This window comes from Drosophila simulans, chromosome 3R, assembly GCF_016746395.2.
Source record: "Drosophila simulans strain w501 chromosome 3R, Prin_Dsim_3.1, whole genome shotgun sequence".
NCBI lineage: Eukaryota > Metazoa > Arthropoda > Insecta > Diptera > Drosophilidae > Drosophila > Drosophila simulans.
In genome coordinates this window covers 20,012,576-20,032,439 of record NC_052523.2, presented here as the reverse complement: position 1 = coordinate 20,032,439, position 19,864 = coordinate 20,012,576, and the positions used below count along the sequence as shown (strand labels likewise).

General features: G+C 43.1%; 1 protein-coding gene across 3 annotated transcripts; it reads right to left on the bottom strand.

Moving 5' to 3' along the window:
* Window positions 1–34: 34 nt before the first annotated feature.
* LOC6729288 (dedicator of cytokinesis protein 1) lies at window positions 35–19,822 on the bottom strand. 3 transcript variants are annotated; one of them, XM_016177348.3, is made up of 15 exons: window positions 19,170–19,820; window positions 11,628–11,739; window positions 9,392–9,548; window positions 9,059–9,328; window positions 7,433–8,735; window positions 7,085–7,373; window positions 6,664–7,014; window positions 6,425–6,599; window positions 5,168–5,281; window positions 2,171–4,569; window positions 2,022–2,108; window positions 1,714–1,804; window positions 1,484–1,654; window positions 1,277–1,421; window positions 35–1,214 (listed from the first exon to the last, which is right to left on the bottom strand). In XM_016177348.3, the coding sequence occupies exons 1-15, from the start codon at window positions 19,216–19,218 to the stop codon at window positions 901–903; spliced, it is 6,027 nt and encodes a 2,008-aa protein (XP_016035929.1). In that variant the 5' UTR covers window positions 19,219–19,820; the 3' UTR covers window positions 35–900. The 3 variants fall into 3 exon arrangements, with proteins under 3 accessions (XP_016035929.1, XP_016035928.1, XP_039151507.1); XM_016177347.3 differs by lacking the exon at window positions 5,168–5,281; XM_039295573.2 differs by lacking the exons at window positions 35–1,214; window positions 1,277–1,421; window positions 1,484–1,654 and having other exon boundaries at window positions 1,769–1,928; window positions 19,170–19,822.
* Between the last annotated feature and the right edge of the window lie 42 nt (window positions 19,823–19,864).

The window sequence follows — 19,864 nt, the reverse complement described above, 5'->3', positions numbered from 1 at the left end:
AATATCCAGACTCAGCTATAAAAAATCGTAGATATTACATGCTTACTTGTATTTTATTATTGCTTAATCTTTGGCCGATACACAGATCGAAAATTACACAGAATCCAGTTAAAACATAATTAAACAGTGATTTTGGCTAAAATTAAATATTCAAACATTTGTTTAAATAATTGTGCGCTATGGTTTCAGTGCAAGTTGTTCATACATATAATATTCTTAACGAATAAATCTCAATATTTAGTTGCTCTACATTATGGCTATACGGAATCGTATAAAAACAGTGTAAATAGTTATGCTTTCTTTAAAAAATTGTGTAAAATTGTAGCATACAAGAATTCGTTTTACATTAGTATTTCGTAATTGACCCGTTAGTAAATTTGTGCTAAAACCACGTGGCTCGTTCGTAAAATCGAAGATATGGTTGCTATTGCATAAAGACTGTGGCACTTGTTTGCATAAGAGACGTACAACGATTTTCGACAACATTACATAGCCTACATCTAATCGTAGATATCTAAAGTACAACATATATGTGTACAACATTAATTAGTACTTGTGGAAGACAAGCATTTGGGTTCGTTCGAAAACAAATTACACGACAAAAACCTTAACTAAACACAAATGACATGTTCAACATAATATCATTTAAAAGTAATTAAACACCTAAACATAGTTATCGGAAATCTGAATTTTACATGCTAATGCGATCGTTTTTAAGACACTTGATTTGGTAGGCGGTCAAAGGTTGAGGCAAAGGTCGTTGCTGATTTTGTGGCTGTGGATACAGGCTCGATTGCCGGCTATACATGTAGTAACAGGAATATTTGGCACTCGACAACGTTTGAACATATATGGCGCTGCACTGGAAGCTTCTGGGGTTCAAAGATGCCCCTCGCTACCCTATGGAATGTGTTTGCTGTGGCGCGATGGCTTCGGTGGCGGCGTCGGCGGACGCGGTTTGTTTCCATCGATGGCACCTACCAAACTGAAGTTCGTGGTCTCCAAATACTCGTACGTGGTATTGGTAATACTGGTCTTCGTCAGGGTTGAGGTGGTGCTCATGCTGCTGGTGTTGCTAATAGTGCTGAGCATAGCATAACCATTCGGCGTCCAATCCATGTTTTGCGACAGGCTGGTAAAATCCGTTGAGTCGCGGGCCTTGGCGGGCAATGGCGGAGGTCGAATGTCCTCCTCTGAAGTGGAATCGGTGGTTTCTGTGGCGGAATTTAGATTAAAGTATGTAGCTAATAACAAATTAATTGTAGCCATCACTTACCAACAGAGTTGCGGTTGCTGCTTTCCGACAGGGAGCGCGTGTCAGGGAAATTCTTGATACTGGCCGTTGGCGTAGCGATACTGGCAGGACGAGAGAGTCGACGTTCCTTCTCCATTTCCGAACGCAGAGGTCGCTTGGGGGTTAGCTGTTAAATATCAATCACAGGGATTAGATAAAGATGAGGAAATGAATTTAATTAAAATTTACCTCCTCTGTCAGGACATGAGGATCTGGCGTCTTTGGACCACTTAGAGAACTATTTGATGTGCTCGCTAGCGAGGCTATGGATGTGTTGATCTCCTTCTCCGGCGTCGATGTTATAGTGGACAATGGCGGTGTGTACCACTGGCAGCTAGACAGGCTATGGGCTTCACGCTCCTGAGGTTTTAAATCGTTTTTAGAATATGTTTAATGTCCAGCTACCGCACACTGCTTACCTTCACCTTTCCATCCTTGTTTCTTCGTTTACTCGGAGTCTTATCCTTGCTCTTGTTGCTCTTGATGCTCGGCGAGTGTCCCAAACTGGGCCTGGACATGTTGGCATAGCAAAGTAAGCGTAGACGATAAGCAACAGAACGTGAATAATTAAACAGAACGAAAGAAAATGCAATTTAAAAATCAAACCAAATCAAAATAATGTTAGAGTCTCAAACTAAAAGCCAGCGGTTAGCATAAAGAAAGAGTTAAAAAGAGTTTTGGTTAGGACAAGCATTCCAAACAACTCGAAATTATCGAATGCACTCACCTTGTGTTGAAACTTAGGCCGGAAAATGGGTTTTTAATAGAATTTGTCTGTGGACGCGGCAGAAACGTTGACTTTGACAGGCCGCTGCTACAATTGGGAATACGGAAGGAATTAGTCAGCACAATCATCAAGAGATTATCAAAACTTACTCTGAAGATCCCATGCTGGTTTCGGAGTGTCGGTTGTTGCTGCCATCGAAAAGCGGAGGCAGAAAGGAGTTTGGACGTCGCATCACCACCGAATCTCGTTCGATTTTGAGGTCGCAGGACTTGCGACCATAGCGCGACTCGACATGCTGCTGCATATCGGCGAAGCAGCGTTCCAGGTGTTCCTGCAGTGCTTTCAGACTGTCTGGTGCCCGCAAGCGATGAAGCTGAATTGCCAAATCGAGCAGTGGAATCTGGTTCGCAATCAGTTCTTTGAGCTCTTCTACCAACTCCTTGTCATCCGGATTCTGCTCCAAGTAGTCCTCGGTGAGGAAGGCTTCCTCGTACTTGGCAAAGCCACCCATTACAGCCGGATCCACAATGCCATTAAGTTTCATACTCAGCGGATTGATGTGCAAAGTTTCGTCGCTCTTGTGCAGGATGACTAGTTGTCGAATGTCACGGTTCGTGTCTTTCATAATTTCGACCGCACGCTCTAGGGGAGAGATTTTAAAAGTATTGGTCTCAACGACGGGGAACCAGCGCAGAATACCCGGGAGAGGGTAGCTAATACGCAGCTCTGTGCGCTCCAGCCACAGATTTCGTACATCGTCCCTGTCGCCACCGTTCGTGCTGTCCCGGAAGGGACGTGAAAACTGAAACTTTTGCACGTTGTTGGCGGTGAAGTATTTGACGATTTCGTTGTTAATGATCTTATCGTTGAACTTGTTGAACGCCTGACCCATTATCGGCTCCACCTTGTTCACCTGTATGTACTGTCCATCACTGTTGGTGATGTCTTCGCCCGGAGCCTCCAGCGTTTGCATAAGCTCAGCCTGTGGATGCTGTACTAGCATCCGGGCGCAGAAGTCACTGTGCCGCTCGTACTCCTTGCCACGGAAGATGTAGACACGGTTCTGAAGAAACCGCGGGAATCCACGCCCGTAGAAGCACACGCGGAAATATTCGGAATTGTGGCGAAGCTCCTTGATGATCTTCTCATAGAACAATGCCATGCGATTCAGAAGTTCCGCCAGCTTGAGATAGTCGAAGATCTCCTCCTCGTACTGGCGGGCCAGCACCCTGCACATATCGATGGCGCACTCCCACTGCTTGCCCTTGTCGAAGTACTCCATGATCTCGAAGTAAAGAGCCTCCTTCAGTTGCCGGTGAGTGCGGCAGTTATTGTGCCGATAGCTGCGCAGTTGGTGCGACAGCTCCGTATCCGTCCAACGCAGCAGTTCCGTGTGCAGCTTGAGCGTGAACGCCGCTTCCGTGTAGTTCTCGAACTCCATGTGCAGAGCGCACAGTTTGTTGACATACCGGATGTACATCTCCTTGAGATCCACCTCCGAATAGAACTGCAACAGAGAGAAGGTGCAAGCCATGCGATTCTCCTTGCTCTCATCCTGGATTATAAAGCGGTACTCCAACAACTTGTCCATCAGCCGGGTTACCATCTGCACAAAGGCAGTGCCATCCACGTTAAGAGTGTTGTGAGCAGCGCAGCGCTCTAGCATAATTGTCTCGAACAGATGCTTGTACTCGGCGTCGCCTTTACCAGCTCCAATCAGGATGTCCAACTTCTCAATCATCGCTGTCTTGAAGTCGGAAAAGTTACCCTTGTGGTGGGCATTGTTGAATTTGGTGTCGCCGTAACTTTCGTGCTCCAAGCGCGAGCTGTAGTACTCGCACTGCATCATGTCGAAGAAGATGGGAATGGTCTCCTGGCGCAGCTCCTTCTCCGGTATCATGCTCATTTCCAGTATTGGCTCCACCAACTGCGGCACAAACTTGGGTTTGTGCTGCCCCAGCTGGAACCACATTTTCCTGATCTCCATGGCCGTATCCTTGCGGATGTCACGATATCTTGCGAACACAATTTGCCGTTTGTTATCGTTGAAGTCATTCAATTGCAGCGGGGATTGCACCAGAAAGGCAATAGAGCACTGGAAGAAGTTCGACCAGATCTGCTTCTCGAACGGGCACAAGAAGTAGTCCGTAATGACCACGGTGAGGTGCTTCAGAGCACCAAGGATCACAGTATTCTGGTGCATAATCATGTCCATCCAGTCCCGCGGAAACACTGCCTTCTGGTGCGGAGACACCAGCTCCTCAAATACCAGAAGGATCTCTATGACAAAGTGTTTCAACTCGCCGCGCTGGTGCAAGTCCCTCACAAAGTACTCGTAGTGCTGGGCGTCCATGCGCTGCAGTATACCCAGCATAATGGCAAAGAACTTGCCCACCAATCCCGTGTCCCTGTCCAGGGCGTGAGCTGCCTTCATCACGGTGCGAAACAGGATGATCATAATGTCCCGAATGTCATTGTGCGTGGAACCCACATCCGATCGGAACAGAAGTTTCAGTATGTTGTTCATGATGTTGATGCACTCGGCAATCTAACGATGAAAGGTGATATATTAAATGTAAGCCAAATAATTATTTTCAATCCAAGCAATTTGGGAATGCATTTCGAAAATTCATATAAGATTTGTTTCATTACCAAATTGCCAAAGATTGGAAATATTAATAGGTAATAGGTATCTATTTATTTCTTGAGCTATCAGAGATCCATTGACTATCTGATTGGGTTTCACGGGAAAAAGTTAACGTTAGTGTTCAATTAAATATAAATTAACATTGCAGATTTAAAAAAAACACGAAACCATAGAACATTGCATTGCAAAAAGCTGGAACAACTTAAGCCTAACTTAGCGGTTGTCGATGGCGGGAAAACCAAGTAGCTGGAAAATCGGCCCATGATTGTCTAGCCAACGACAGCGTGAAGCTTGGAAAGCCAATTGCACGAAGTGGGCGCGGATAACCTGCCCAGTTAGCTGCAAGCTTAACAGCGGTACATAATAAAGATCTTAGCAGGTACATCATAATAATACAAAACATTTGGGGTTACAAATCAAGGGATTGATGCTGATCACAGGAGGAACTGGAGCTGCTGATCTGACTGAGATTTGGAGATGAGAGACTTATTTCCTTTACCTTTTTGTTGGCAGTCGTATCACATGTATGCAGTTGGGATTTTTTCTGTCCGAGCACTTTGGCGGCTTTCGAAAGATTCTTTTCTTGCTGCCAGATATCGGTTTTCGAGTCTCCCTAGTTTTTTGTACAAGGCAATTGCGGTGGCAACAACAGAGAAACGATAACAACACATCGGTTGGGTAGTGCGTGAATAAAGATTCGATTTCATTTTTGAAATATTGTACGAAAAACATATAATGATTGTGGAATTAGAAAAGAGTTACAGACAGATAGGTATAGCTGAATAATTGGGTGCCAGTGAGGAGAGATCGCACATTCATATTTGGGTGGGTGTGTTCAGTGTGTGTTTCGGTGTGTGTTTCGAGGTGTGTTTATAGTTTACTATTCCCATGTGGTTGATGTGGTTTGTTGTAAGGTGCTTTGATGAGCTGCCAAATGCAAATTGCTTTCTAACTATGACGATGACGGGTGTTCGGGTGCAGTACTAATGGCCAAACTAAACACTTACATGAGTTCGCTACGCCCCATGGTAGATACAAGGGAAATCTCACTATAGACACACACAGAAAGATCGCTAACTAACACGGATCTATCGTGGAAATAACATTTCTATTTCACTACGTTGTACAATCTGTTTATGGTGCTTAGCACTAGGATATGGACGAACATTGATCTATGACTAGGACACAAGACACATAACAACAGTTGGCAACAAATCATTTAAGTTGCCAAATCACATGCTAACGTTCTTAAAATAAAAAGCAAATGCAACATGCTTAACACTAACTAAACATAGCTTGCAAAAATTACGTTCTTAACTAATTTCTAAATAACTCGAACTGGAACTGAGCAAAATTAAGACAAATCACATGTCAAGGAGAAAATATTGCTTATAGCAGATTGACCAAGTGTTTAATAGCCTCAAGTATTATGAATGCCAGCAATGAAATTGTATTTTTTCATTAAATGGTTTGAACTAATTAAAGGTTAAAGGCATCGCCGATGGATGATCTTTATTTTATAAATTGTTTTATAAAGCAATTATGTGAGGAAAATTATTTAAAAAGATTGTTTTTAGTTAGTTACTTAAGGAGCCAACTTGACTTGATCATGTGTTGAGTTATGTTTTAATTTTGCGTCTTGTCGGTGCATTCACAAGACAAATTTCAAGGACGATGCATTGGATTAAGAACAAAATGCAGTTCCCAAATGATAAATTAGTGGCACACGCAATGTAGTTATTGCTCAAGCACATACCTCCTCCTTGCTCTCGAGGTGATCCTTGATGTGTTTGCAGAACACGGGTAGTAGGATGGCCCGACACTTGGGCAACGTAAACAGTTTTGTCTCCACAAAATCTTTAATGCATCCCATCTTAGACTGAGTAAGACGTCGCGGCGGGAATTTCTCAAGGATTTCCACAATGGATACGCTGTAAATAGTAATCATTACCAATATGTTTCGAATTTTAATGATATTTATGTTGTTCAACTCACCTTAGGCGCACTTGATCAAAGACCTGCATCAAATCTGTGGCGATGATGTGCAGATTCTTGAGCAGCGCTCCCTCCGATTTAAGCAGATTGCTCGGACAGCCAATCATGTCGATGAACATGCGAAGAAGCTCCTGCAGTCGGGTGGCAAAGTCCACATAGTCTGTGTTGCAGTTCATCTCGGCGTAGAGCACACGCGATCGAATCACGAACTTCATCACATAGTGAAGGTAACGAGTCGTCTTGTACAGGCGGCGCACCTCAGCGCTCTCCTCCAGATCATTGCCATCAGCAGACTTTTCTTTTGGTGAGATCGCTTCACTAATATTCTTCTGCAGCACATCCATCAATTTGCTAGTTAATCGAAAAAACCACATTAGAAACATTTTATCAGTGGTTGAATCACCAAATAAATATAACTTACGTGTAGGCAAGTGTAAACGAGAAGCTTTCATTAATGTACACATCGAGAACAGTGAGAAAGTGTTGGTACTTGAGATCGGACACCGTTTCAATCAAATGTATAATGCTCATGAAGACGAGCTGGTCATATTTCTCAGGATGATCATTCTCCACCAGTATATTGAACAAGGCATCGAGTATGTCCTGCAGGAACTTCACCACCTCCTCACCGGGCACTGTGGACAAGGCGTTTAGCGACTGTTCCAGCGTCTCCTTGTGCGCTGACCAATTCAGAAGTCCCAGCAAGCTCACTGTAAGAAAATATAATATTTAAGATGATTTTTAAGTAATTAATTAGATCCCTGCTTACCGCTCTGCGTGAGCTTGGTGCTGCACAGGTTAACCCCAATGGATAGCTGATCTTTTGGTAAAAGAGTAAGTCCACCGATAGAAGGCTTTGCACCTTGCAGCTCTGCAACCGTGGCTGGAAGTTCTAAATAACAATTGGCTACCGTTTTGTCGTACTTTTTGTGATCGATTTTGTAAACGGCCAGAATATGTTGACCCTGCGTGATGGTTGTCCCGTTGGCCTGCATTAGACGCACATACGCGAGGCCGAAGGGCTTCTCAGTTCGATCCTTCTGTTCATTACTGCTACGGTGTTTGAGCACAAATCGCAGATGGCATTGCTTAAAGTCTTCAATGGGCACGTGGATCTTGAATGTCTCCTGCCACTTGGGCTTGTCATCGTGGTAGTATACAACCGATTTGTACTCATCAATCGGTTGATGTCCAGCTCCGATGCTCAGCACACCGGGCATAAGGTATCCCTGCTCATTGGCCACACACACCGACACCTCAACGTTCTTCTCCGAGGTCTTGGCAATGCGTGCGAATTCTCCACTGCAGATCGTGAGGTACAAATCATTACGTACATCGCCAGGCAATATAACCTCTGGAAATCCCATTTTCCGGGCAACCGGCACATTTGTGTGCATCAAACGTGGAAATTCTTCCTTTATCTGCTTGATGTCGCCCCGAAGCACCTCGATGGTTACAGCCATCTTGGAGTCAATCTTGCCGATATCCTTATTCGCGATTAGCTTCCGCAGCGTTCCGTCCAGCGTTTCCTTTTCGCACATGATGAAGGGCAGGTCTATGTTGCCTCGAAAGTCGTCCGACTTATTGATGAAGGGCGTGAGGTCCTTGCAGGCCACACCAAACGGACGTCGAATGATGTATTCCCCATTGCTGCTGGACGATCCACTGGAGCTCACGGATAGCTGGGAGGCCTTGCGGCTGGAGGCGTTCAGCATGCTGTTGGCAATGCTCATGCTGGTCCGCTTCGACTCGGCAGAATCTTTAAACTCCATGGAACCGATTCGGATGGCATAGCACACCAGGTACATTTTGGCAATGGCCAGATCGCTCTTACTGAGATCCGTGAAAAGCACGCGGTTGTTGTCGATCTGGTCAATATCACGCGCGATACCTGTCCGGGACCACTTGACCACATAGTTCTCGCTGATGGGTTTGTGCGTTTCGCCGTCGAAAAGCGTGAAGAGCAGGTCAGAGTCCTCCTGGAACTTGCAAACGAAGGCGTTCACGTGTAGCAGGATGTTGTGCGAGTACTTGTTGGGTGTTCTTGTAGTTCCTCGCTCGCTTGACAGCCGCTAACGGTTGGATGAAAAGAATTAGGATTAGTTAAAGCATGGATTTTCGCTATAAATATACGAATTAATGAGTCAAATCTCTCATGAATCATAATTCGTCAAAATAAACTTTTTCAGCATGTGTATAGTGCACGTGACACATTTGATGAAATATGAATAATATAGAAGAAGAAAGTATAGTTTTAACTGAACTATTATTTAAGCACATACTTAATGTATAATCGTTATAATTATATTTACGCAAATATCTAGATGCGAACTCATTTATACAATTTGTTTATGAGCCGAACTTGAATTTTCCCGCTGCACTTTTAGATACTCACATTGGCCTTGTCGATGCGTTGAACAGCGTGCATATGTTGCTCGTAGAGCTCGGTGGTGCAGATGGCATTGGTGTCCAAGATGTCTCCGCTCTCATCGCGCACCACCATGTCCAGGCCGAGGAGCTTGTTGCCAGTATCGATCTGATTGGTGGCCAGCAGCTTCACCTTTCGCACCTCGTCCAGTGGCAGGTTTCCGGAGATCAAAGCCGCCCTATTATTATTTAATTCGTTCATTTTTCGTCGAATTTTGGGAAAGCTGGGATTTGTGGTCTAAAATTGGAAGATATTGAGTTCAAATTGGGATTATACTTGTGAATAATTGCACGAGCTTACCAGAAAGTAATCCTTGGCTATGGAGCCCCACTCGAGAAGAACTTTAGTAATCTCCTCGACAATATCCGTGCGCTGGATGCAGTACTCCCCATTCACGTTATTATATTCGCATAAGTGTATATAGCTCTTGGGAAATATGCCGCGTGTTTCCTTTGCTCTGAAAGAATACCGAAAATAAAAGAGGGGGAGTCATTAAAATGTGGCAAGCACATGGGATGCAACAGAAAAATACAAATTGCCACTCCGTGCTTCATAAACGCCACAGTACGCACTCGATTTGTGGTTCCCCCTATCTGTTCAGTCAAGAATAAAGCCTCAGAACGACGCTCCACTGTGGACACTTCATATTTACATATATGACACAATTCAACAGCCATTGCGACTGATGAATTACCCAACCCAAGCCAAGAGATAGGGGAACTTGAAGTTTTGAAAAGCGTGCACTTCGGAAATGAAAGTGACATGGATTCTTGGTAAACATAATAATCATACATATATGATTTGTAGGTTTTTAAGAATATTTCCTAAATAATATCGTTTCAAAATAAAGTTCTCTGATTTAACTGCCTTGCCATTACTGATCTAAAAAATGTTCTAAAATATAATTTCCAGTGTGCGAGTCTGCAGAGGAAGTGCGCTCAAAGTGTGACACTGTCGGATGGAATGGAATGCTTTAATTTGGCTCAATTCGCCGCTTGACATGCGGGGTGGCCGCTTTAATTGCTCGAGGCATTCATCACTTATAGAATCAGCAGCCCACTTCCCCCACGTTCCGAACGCCCCTTCCTTTGCTGGGGTCCCTGAACCCCGGTCATAGTTCCACATCCACATCGATGTTTTTCGGATCAGGTGTCCCGCTCGCTGCGTAACCTTCAAATTGATTAACCATTTCCAATTGATTCCGCTGCTCAGACAGAGGCGTCGTAATTTTTTCGATATTTACGCTTTAAAATCGTGAGAAAATGCACAATTAAAATTGATATTTTTCTATAAACAAACAACAAAAATAGGCATTTGATGATGGGCAGCCACTGAGCCGAAAGCAAACAGAAACCCGGACCAAAGAGGTTATCAGCATATCGGATAACGTCTCGCCTTGAATTTTTCTTTTTATTGCCGGGAGATGATAAACGCACAGTAGAGTGTGGGAAATGTTCTACGCAATTAAAGCAAATTAACGTCGCCCAAAACTGGATGCGAACTGGTTTCCATAGGCGAGCCCTACTGTGATCGGAGAATTCGTGCTTTTATTTATTTACTTTCTTTGCTGCCCGCTACCATTCGAGATGTCTGGCTCTTGGAATCTCTGGTTCCACTTGGGATGGGGTTGTTTGGGTCAGCAGAAATATGGAAAAGGTCAGCTCCGTCAATTCGGATGGCGTTCTTTTTGTTTTCCTCGTTTTTTTTTTCCTTGATAAGACGTGGTCAGCCGTCAGGCAGATAAAACCCAGAGAGAGATACAAGAAGCATACGAAAATGAAACGCAAACAAACCAAACGGCAGCAAAAGGGTCAAACCCATGTATAAATATTGAATGGAGCAATGGAATGGGAAAAGAAAACTTTATCTCTTCATTGGACGGATGTGCCGCCATGCAACTTTGGCAGCCACATATGGTGGCATCTGTTTGGAGTAAAGGATGAAGGAGCGTTGGGCAAGAGCGCTGGCACAGATTTCCTCGGAATAACCAGGCAGGCATCTTGAGCGGTAAACAAAGGTCGAGCCAAATGGGCGGCGCTTGTGTACCTGATTTACGATTGCTTCACTCTGAATGTGCCTGTGAAATATCTGTTTCAAGCATTTCCGCTTCTGAACTTTGCTGGTTGCTGGTTGCTGGCTGCTGTTTCTTCTGCTTTTCCGTCTGTCTGTCGATTGTCTGCCACTTTTTTGTCGGCTAATGTCTGGGATGTTTCCCCAACGCTCATGCATATGCATTAGACAAACGACGAGATTGCAGTGAAAGTCGGGGGAAAAAGATCTAGCAGATTGTTTGATTAGGCAAGCTACACCGATCAAAATAATAGCAGTGCATACTTTACAACGAAATTAATGAAGTCAAGTGATTTACAGGTTGTTTTCGCTATCTGTTACAAAGTGATTTCAGGATAGAAACATTTTTTGGAAATGCTCGTAGTTGATGTAAGTGGCAAGCTGTTAGTAAATCCACTTTTTAACAAATGTGTACAACTTTTTAAAGATTCCCTTAACATTTTGTTTAATGTGCATAACTACTCACTTTTGTCTGTAGCCGTAGTACCAGTGGGTGGTCTCCTTAAGAATTATGACCGCATCACCCACATCCAGATTGAGGCGATGTGGCTTCGTCTCCTGGTCGAAATTGCACTTGGCTGAAAGGAAGATACATTTTAAACTTAGTATAAAATCAAATGCAATGGGAGCTTAGTCTAAAGCACCTTTTCCAGTTGTCAGCCGCTGCGAACTGAACGAAATCACAGCGAAATCAACGCGAATCAACGGGAGCGGAAGGTTATCAATTAGCCCATTCCATCATGAGGGGGACGCGCTGATCATCGGAAACTGGGTTGTCGCTATCTGTGCACCCAAGCGGATGGGATATTTGATAAACCCTCGGACGCACCCCCGCCATCCACCAACGTCGTCCCACCGGAATCCCCTTCTTCTAAGCGCTTGTGCAACCCATCCATTTCATACGTGAGATCTAACATACAAATTGTATCTCGCTTTGGGCAACTTCCTCGAAACCCCACTGTCGATAAGACTTGGATGTCTGCCGGGTACTGCAAATGACGCACTTGCATTGTAAATGCTACTGATATCGCACCAAGAAGTCGGAAATACAGCTTAGCATACCGGAATCTGCTGCTAGTGCTAAGATAAGTGGTCCATTTTTAAATAAGTCGCAAAACTAATACTTGTGACCGGAGGAACAGTATGCACACTCTCTTGGTTTGATTTTAGATTTTTTAAACAAACCGCTATAAGTTATACATTGAGGCAGGTTTGGAGCTCATGTATAACAGTCATAAATATTTCGCAAATGAGTAATTACAACACTGCTAGCGCAGCGTATAAAATTGTTTTAATATTTATCATATCAGCCTACAAAAACCCATTACATGCACTCCCTTAGGAGTAGTTGTGTTTTTGCTTCCCCGCACGAGACATAATGGGACATAACCATCGACGCCGACAAACTTCCTTCTTGCCTGATAGTGCAAGTTTGAGATATAAGCAACAGCGTACATATACTCGTATAATACATAATGCACACACAAATGTGCATCCCCCAATAAAAAACCCTCGTACTCTTACTCGAGTCCCCATCGCCGCAGTCAAGCACAAAAGATACAAAATCCAAGTTGAGCCGACTTCGCGTGGCACGCTCCGGGTGGTGCTGTTGTTGCTGCTGTTGCCGATGGTGGTGCTGATGACTGTGGTAATAGTGGTGCTGCGACTGGAACTGAGACTGGCGGTGGTGCCGATGGCGACTGCGTAACAGAAGGGGAGCAGTGGAGCCGTGGCGTCGGCGGAATGGGATACGGTCCAATGACCGATGCTCGCGATGTTCGCGCTGCCCGATCTCGATGGAAAGCATAACAAGCGAGAACGACCTCCACAGCACATTAAGAGCGACAGCGGCAGCAATTCGCAAAAGGTATTCAGTGCCGCTGCTGCTGCTGCTCCAACAGCAGAGGGCAAATTAATAGGGCATTACTGCTGACGAACCCAAATATGGTTCATTCACATGACTGTTTACATATATAAGGCCAATTGGTTTGTAAAATGAAAAGAACGTGGGAATTGGTAAAGATCATGATTCGAAGGATTCTAAATAATTACCGTTTTAGTATATTGTACTATTTGAACCAAATAGAATAGGCCAGTAATATATACATTTCCTGCTACCATTTCGACCACAAGTGTACTCTTCTAAGCGTGAGATGGTTTTGTCTGTTACTTTTTTTGCGCTTTGCATTTGATTTCGTCTGTCCAATTGCGTGGAAAGTTAACTTGGAGTGGGACTGGGTCAATTGCGGAAACCAGTTGAGCGGGCCTCTATAGAGAAGAGCTTTCCCAGCTGGGAAAGTTTCGCAAGAAGCGCGTAAATATAGATCTAGGCAATTAAAGACTTATCGAATTGATTGAGTTTATTATTAATATCCAATGCGCAGAGCGATTAAGCGGAATTCACTGCTTTCCACGTCAGGAAGCTATTTATGCCCAAGCAATATAAATACTCGGAAATGGCAATGAATCACCCGACGTCGACGCTGCGGTCAAGCAATCAGTCACAGGGAATGCCACACCTATAAAGAACATGAACCCCTGCACGAGTGGAGTTAAGTTGAGGGAGTTGAGTTCAAGAACGATCAAAAACGTCATTAAATCGAGCCCATTTCCTTTCCTTCGGTTTGCCGATAAGCGAAACAAAGCCTATCCCAAGACCTTTTTTCCCTTCGCTGCTGCAGCAGCGCGACAAACTTGTTGACTAACGGAAACCAGCATAAATAATGAAATGCACAACTTGCTGGACTATAAATACACAAAGATCGCAGCGCGGGGGAGTCACGGCTCAATGGCAGCGAGAAGGAAAAAGGGTTCGGACCAATATAGAAAACCGTCCAAATAGTCAGTCAGCACTCAACAGGCAGGCAGGTAGACCAAGCAAAGTATACTCGTACAATGAACTAGGTTTATTTTAGAAATGCACTGTGAAAAATATTTAAAATACGATTCACGATCTGTTCATAAAGTAATATAAACATAACATATTATTTTCTGGTTGTTCATATTCTTGTAGTAAGATTATCTGTTAGAAATTCCCCATCAAGATCACCCCCTTTTTGTTCCGTGTAGAGCTCCAACGGATGCAGCTGCACCTGGAAAAGGGAGCTGCTGAAGTGCCCGCCAGCACGTGAACAAAGTGTGCCTTCTCCGCGTCCAACCAAAGACCCCTTTCGGTCTATAGTTTGCTTAAAGCTAGATAAAAAGCAAAAGCCAAAACAATAATAAATCGCAGTCCGTAAAGCAACGCGAATATATAAAATAAACCGCAGTTGAGGCGCTTCGTCATCAATTGGTGTCGAAGTTGGCGTCGTGACTGGTGACTGGACAGCATGGAAAAAAAAGAGAAACAATAAAAAACCAAAAAGTACAACAACGTGACAACCACAGTCACAACTTGGCTCATTTCAAAGTTTCTGGTTTAAATAGCACGCGGCTCAGAGAAGATTCTTTATGTCTATATATGATCATACTACACATATGCAAATTCTCTCCATACATTTAGGCATTATATTTTTTTCCTATATAAAAGCGGGTTTGTTTGACGCTCACAAACGCTCGGTACGAGCTTTTATGAGCTAAGCCCCTAAAGCGTTTTCTATCTATATATATATATATATATATATATAGAGATATATATATCTTTTAATTGCCCAAAGCCTGGGGAACCGTTTGGAGGGTTAATTCTAATGATATTCTCGCTGGTTAAGATGCTCCGGCATTGACTAATTACAAAGTGGAACAGAAGATCTCTGAAACGGGGAGAGGTGAGAATACTATGTTCAGTGTGTGTTCAGCAGATTGGGGGAGTGCACGATGGGAGTTCTATTGTTCACTTGGAATACATCCCAATGCAGGACAGATACATATATAGATAACATATATATGCGGCTAATTGAAGACGCTGGGAGGAATTTATAATTAGCTATTGTGAATTAATTACCTCGCATGAATTCCATAACAATCGCAACAAAACATCAATTACTAGTTTATAGTGTTTATGTTTGTATATTTCTTAATTAAATAGACTAAGTGGAAATAAGTACATTCAAAATGAACGTGTGTATTATAAATTGTATATCGCGTTCTTGGCATAACTATCTTTATGTAAACATTGCTCTGCCTATCTATTTCCAAAGAACTTTTGGGCTTGCCAAAAAAGGAAATATTCAACGGCATTCCTAAAATCGGATCCCCTACCATCTTGGACTCCTAGATAATATTTGATGGGACATAAAATCATAAAATTACTTGCGCAACCGCTGCGAGCGTCTTGCCCGTTGACAGTTACGGTTAATGTCGTTGCGGTCGTAAAAAGTATCCAGAAACAAATTAGAATTAGTAACCAAAAAGCAGAAGGAATGTTGATAAAAAAAAGAGCGTTATTATTACGGAGCACGGCCATAAAAAATTGCGGAGCAACAAAAGACGAAAGAGGAAATGTAAACACAAACTTGACCCATTTGGGCCATCCAAGAAAATCACTTAAAAACAATCTACAATTGGTTTTATGACTCTTTGAACATGTGAGGTTAACTGCTGGGATAGAATAATGTTTCCTCAAAACAATTATATCAATATGGGACACTTTTTCTACTTAGAATTCTTTAAAAATAAATGAAACAAAGTTCGTAGAACAATAGTTTTGAGAAATAGAAGAAAAAAATTCATATAGATACATTTTAATATATATGAAAATCCAAAAATATAAGCAAAATATCTTCTCCTAAACAAAACGCTGCTCTGTTTATGTTTACAAAACATATTTTTAATGACTACCTGATGCGATCAAAAGTCGAAAACCTCCTGTGAAAAATATTTCAATGGAACCTGGTAACCTTTGTAACATTAGCTCACATTTCTCGAGCGGCTGAAACCAGTTTCCACTTACACCGGATGACGCACTGTGCCCCAATGATGCGGCCACCTCCCCCACCCCCTTTTTGGCAGCCCCGCTCACTTTCCCTGATCGGATTCGATCCCCATAACTGCTCTTTGCGGCAGGCAATTTATGTTTAATTAAGCAATTTCCGAGAGCAATCGAAGATTGCAGTTGGTCAATTAGCATAGAAGGGAAACCAAAGATGCGACAATCTTCGAAGCGGGGTGGAATGAATAGTTGCGACTTGGAATGGAGGAAAGCGATTGAGTTTCCATTTTGATTGCGAAATGGAAAGTGGAGATTCGCTTGCCAAGGGGGAGTGTATTCTGATAGTGGAGGGTTCCTGGGGTGACGATCCAAGTGGAATCAGAATCACAAGTGGATGTGCGAGTCACTTGGGCGGTTGCTCAACTATCCGAAGTTGATGGAGGATGGTGCATGTGTGAGGGTAAAGTCCGGGGATGAGTGTTCCCCGATCTGAGTCAGCAGCGCAAACAATTATGCAGCCGCCCCGGAGGAAGGGCATCTGCCACGCGATAAGGCGAATCGGGGGACTCTTATTCGGTTGAGCAAAATTATCTTCCAAATTACAAAAGGCAGAGACATTTAAGATGGCATCCGATTACAGGGTTAGTTGTTAAGTTCTATATTTCTTTTTTAAATAACACTTACAAAATCCTTCACTTTTCGAAACTAGTAGATACAATTTGATGGTAACCCTAGTTTATTAGGTTAGAAATATGAGCAGACCTTTTTTCGGCTCGCTTCCAAATTTGATTAAGTTTTCACTTGTTGTGTGTGGAAATGGCCTAGGAAAAATGCTTTCCTTTGAAATTATGCAAATCAAAAGGCGTTTCATGCATCTTAAACTCCAACGAAGTGGAAAATTTTAATTAAATTGAGAAAACCCAGACTCTGAAATCAGAAACCAAATCAACTAGGCCCCTTCTATCCCATCCTCTCTGTATATATATTCTTTCGGCATGGGTTTCCACTACACTTTTCACTACTCTCAGGCCTCATTAAGTTTTACGTTTACTTTGTGAGCACTTCCCTTCATTTGATGTTGTTGTATTTATTATTAACGCGGTTGTTGTTTTTGCTATTCAAATTTAAATGTAGAATGCATCTGCGTGGAGTGGGTAAATAAAACCGAGTGTCTGGGTGGAAATGGGGAGCCCTGCAGGTGCACACCAACTAGAGGCAATGAACAGTGGAGTAGTGCAGCAATGAAGTGAAGATGTCGCCGCAGGCAAACTTTTAACTTGGTCGACAGACAAATCATCAAATGCAGATGCGGCACAGTGGGATAATTAGAATAACTAAGTGGTCGTTTTGGAGTTATACTAGTTACCTAAATATATGGCTTTGTTAATTGTAAATTTAAAAAGTCTCGTTGGTGAATGGTAATTATCGTTTATGAGTAAACAAGCCTTCATTTTGTCGCTATTTGCTTGCTTAACTTTTATATATATTTCAGGTAAATTTCAGAAATCATCCCACTGTGCATGGCGGTGAGTGAGCAGGGAGATGCAGCATTCCATTTCACAGGAGTGAGTGGGAACAGCATACGAAAAATATGTATGTATGCACCAGATCTTTTATATGCGAGTGAGTGTGCTCCAACTACCGCTATGCAGGAGGCCGAGGACTTAACTTTAACTCGCTCACTCACTCGCACTTCAACGGAATTCAATTCAGCTGAGTGCCACCCACAAGCACAGGCACACATCGATAACCGATAACTTGAATGGGGCCCATAAAGTGATAGAGCGATTACTCAATGGCTATTGCCTTCGAGAAACTAAAATATTTCAAAAAATAATACGCAAAATGGATGAGCTGCCAAGCAAATCTTTTGGTTTAACAATTTTTACGAAATGTGGGGCAGCCGGCTGTTTGCTTAGAATTTGAAAATTGAAGCGAACAAAAGGTATGCAAACAGAATGGAAAACAGCGATAAGACAAGAATACATCAAACTTCTATTGATAAGGAGTTTCTTTTGAATTCCGTATATGGTGTAAGTCGTTTTCGCATTACAAAGGCCAAATTCGCCACTCAATGCCAACGACTAACTTATCTGCCGCCCCATATTCCAAATATTATCGCGCTTAATTACATTATACCACCAACCACCGCTCACCACCCACTACCCCCGTCCACCTGGCCACGCCCCAATGGTACTATCAGATACTCGTACTCGCAGCGATTTCGACAGCTAGTAAACGCGCAAACACAAAAAAGGGCAGAGGCAGAGGCAAACATGTGTAAATAACAAGTGCAAACACACCGGCAAGCTCCATTCGAGTGTTAACGAATGAGATTCCCAGTTCCACTCGATCTACCTGGACTAGAGGTACCTGTACTTTATGTACCTGTCGTATCTATTGATCAGCGGTGAAAAGGTCAACAAAGCGGGAGCCATAAAAAATTCACACGCATTCGAAGCGGGTCGCGATTAGATATTTCATGGTCACTGCCATTGAATTGGGATTTGTCTCACAGTGTACACAGAAAATAAACATTTCTACAGTCCGTTTGATGCAACTTGCCTTGGGGTTACAAAGACCTGGTTTCAAGTCCCACACCCACACCCAAATGTTGTAGTACTTCAGATTTAAATTTATTTAAAATGACATAAATTGGATAAAATTTCTTTATGTGTACCAGGCCTTTTTTTCTGGCAGTGTGTTGCAGTTGCACGTGAGAGAGAGACAGTGTGAAAAGCGAGAGAGACAATAGAAAACAGGTTTTAGTTTCAAGAGCAAATCTCAGAATTTTATGCTAGTGTTGACTGAGCAGGATGAAATGAAAAGAAAAACGAAACAACACAGTGAGAGCGGGAAAGGAGGGAAAGGGATGATCAACAGCAGCCGAGTGAGCGTGTGCAAGCGAGAAGGTGCAACAAGTTTTACCGTAGCAACGCAGCAGGAGGCACACACATGCGGTAAAATGAGAGAGAATGAAAGAGAGAGGTGGGGGTGGAGATGAGGTGTGCTCTGGAAAGGAGCGCCCAACAGTTCATAAACTTTTCCTTTATTGTTGTTTACAAAGCACTTTGTTTAAACATTCCTGACTAGCCATATTCTACCTAATTTATCGGCTTAATTGCCGCATTGCCAACTTACCAATGCCGAATTCTGCCTGCTTGGCATTGCAATCGCTCCACACACTCATCTTGAAGGCTTTTCTTCTCGTTGTTGTTGCTTCTACTAGTGTTGTTGCTGATATTGTTGTTTTTGCGCCGACTTTTACCACCAACACGGCGACAAACGATCGCTACTCACACATGCAAAGCGATGGACTTTCGTTTGCGAAAATAAAAACAACAAGACATTAAATTAGGCAACGGCAAAAGAGCAACACGTAGTTGAAATTTTGATTTCGTTTTCACAATGCCGCCAACACAAGCATTTCGCCTCCGATTTTGCTACAGATTTCGACGAAAAGCACACCGGTTGGACAATTGCAACCAATCGTCATAAATAATTATTGCACAAAAACTAGCATTCCGCACAAATTGTCGCTCCGCAAATGCATTTTGCGCCGTTTTTCGCTCGTTTTGTTCTCGACTTGGATTTGGGCTGGGAGTTGGCCGCTGCCGCTCAGCTAATTATCACATGTACACGCACTCAAACGCACACACTCTCGTGTGTGACAGTTGCCAATTAATCAAATGATCGCTCTCACAAAACAACGCGCGCGTTTCAACTGTTTGTTGTGAATGAGCGTACTCGGTGCCCAGAAGTACCGTACTGTTCCCAATCGAAAATATCAAATACAGAGTAGAATGGCGTGTTCACACTACTGATGTCAAATGGTA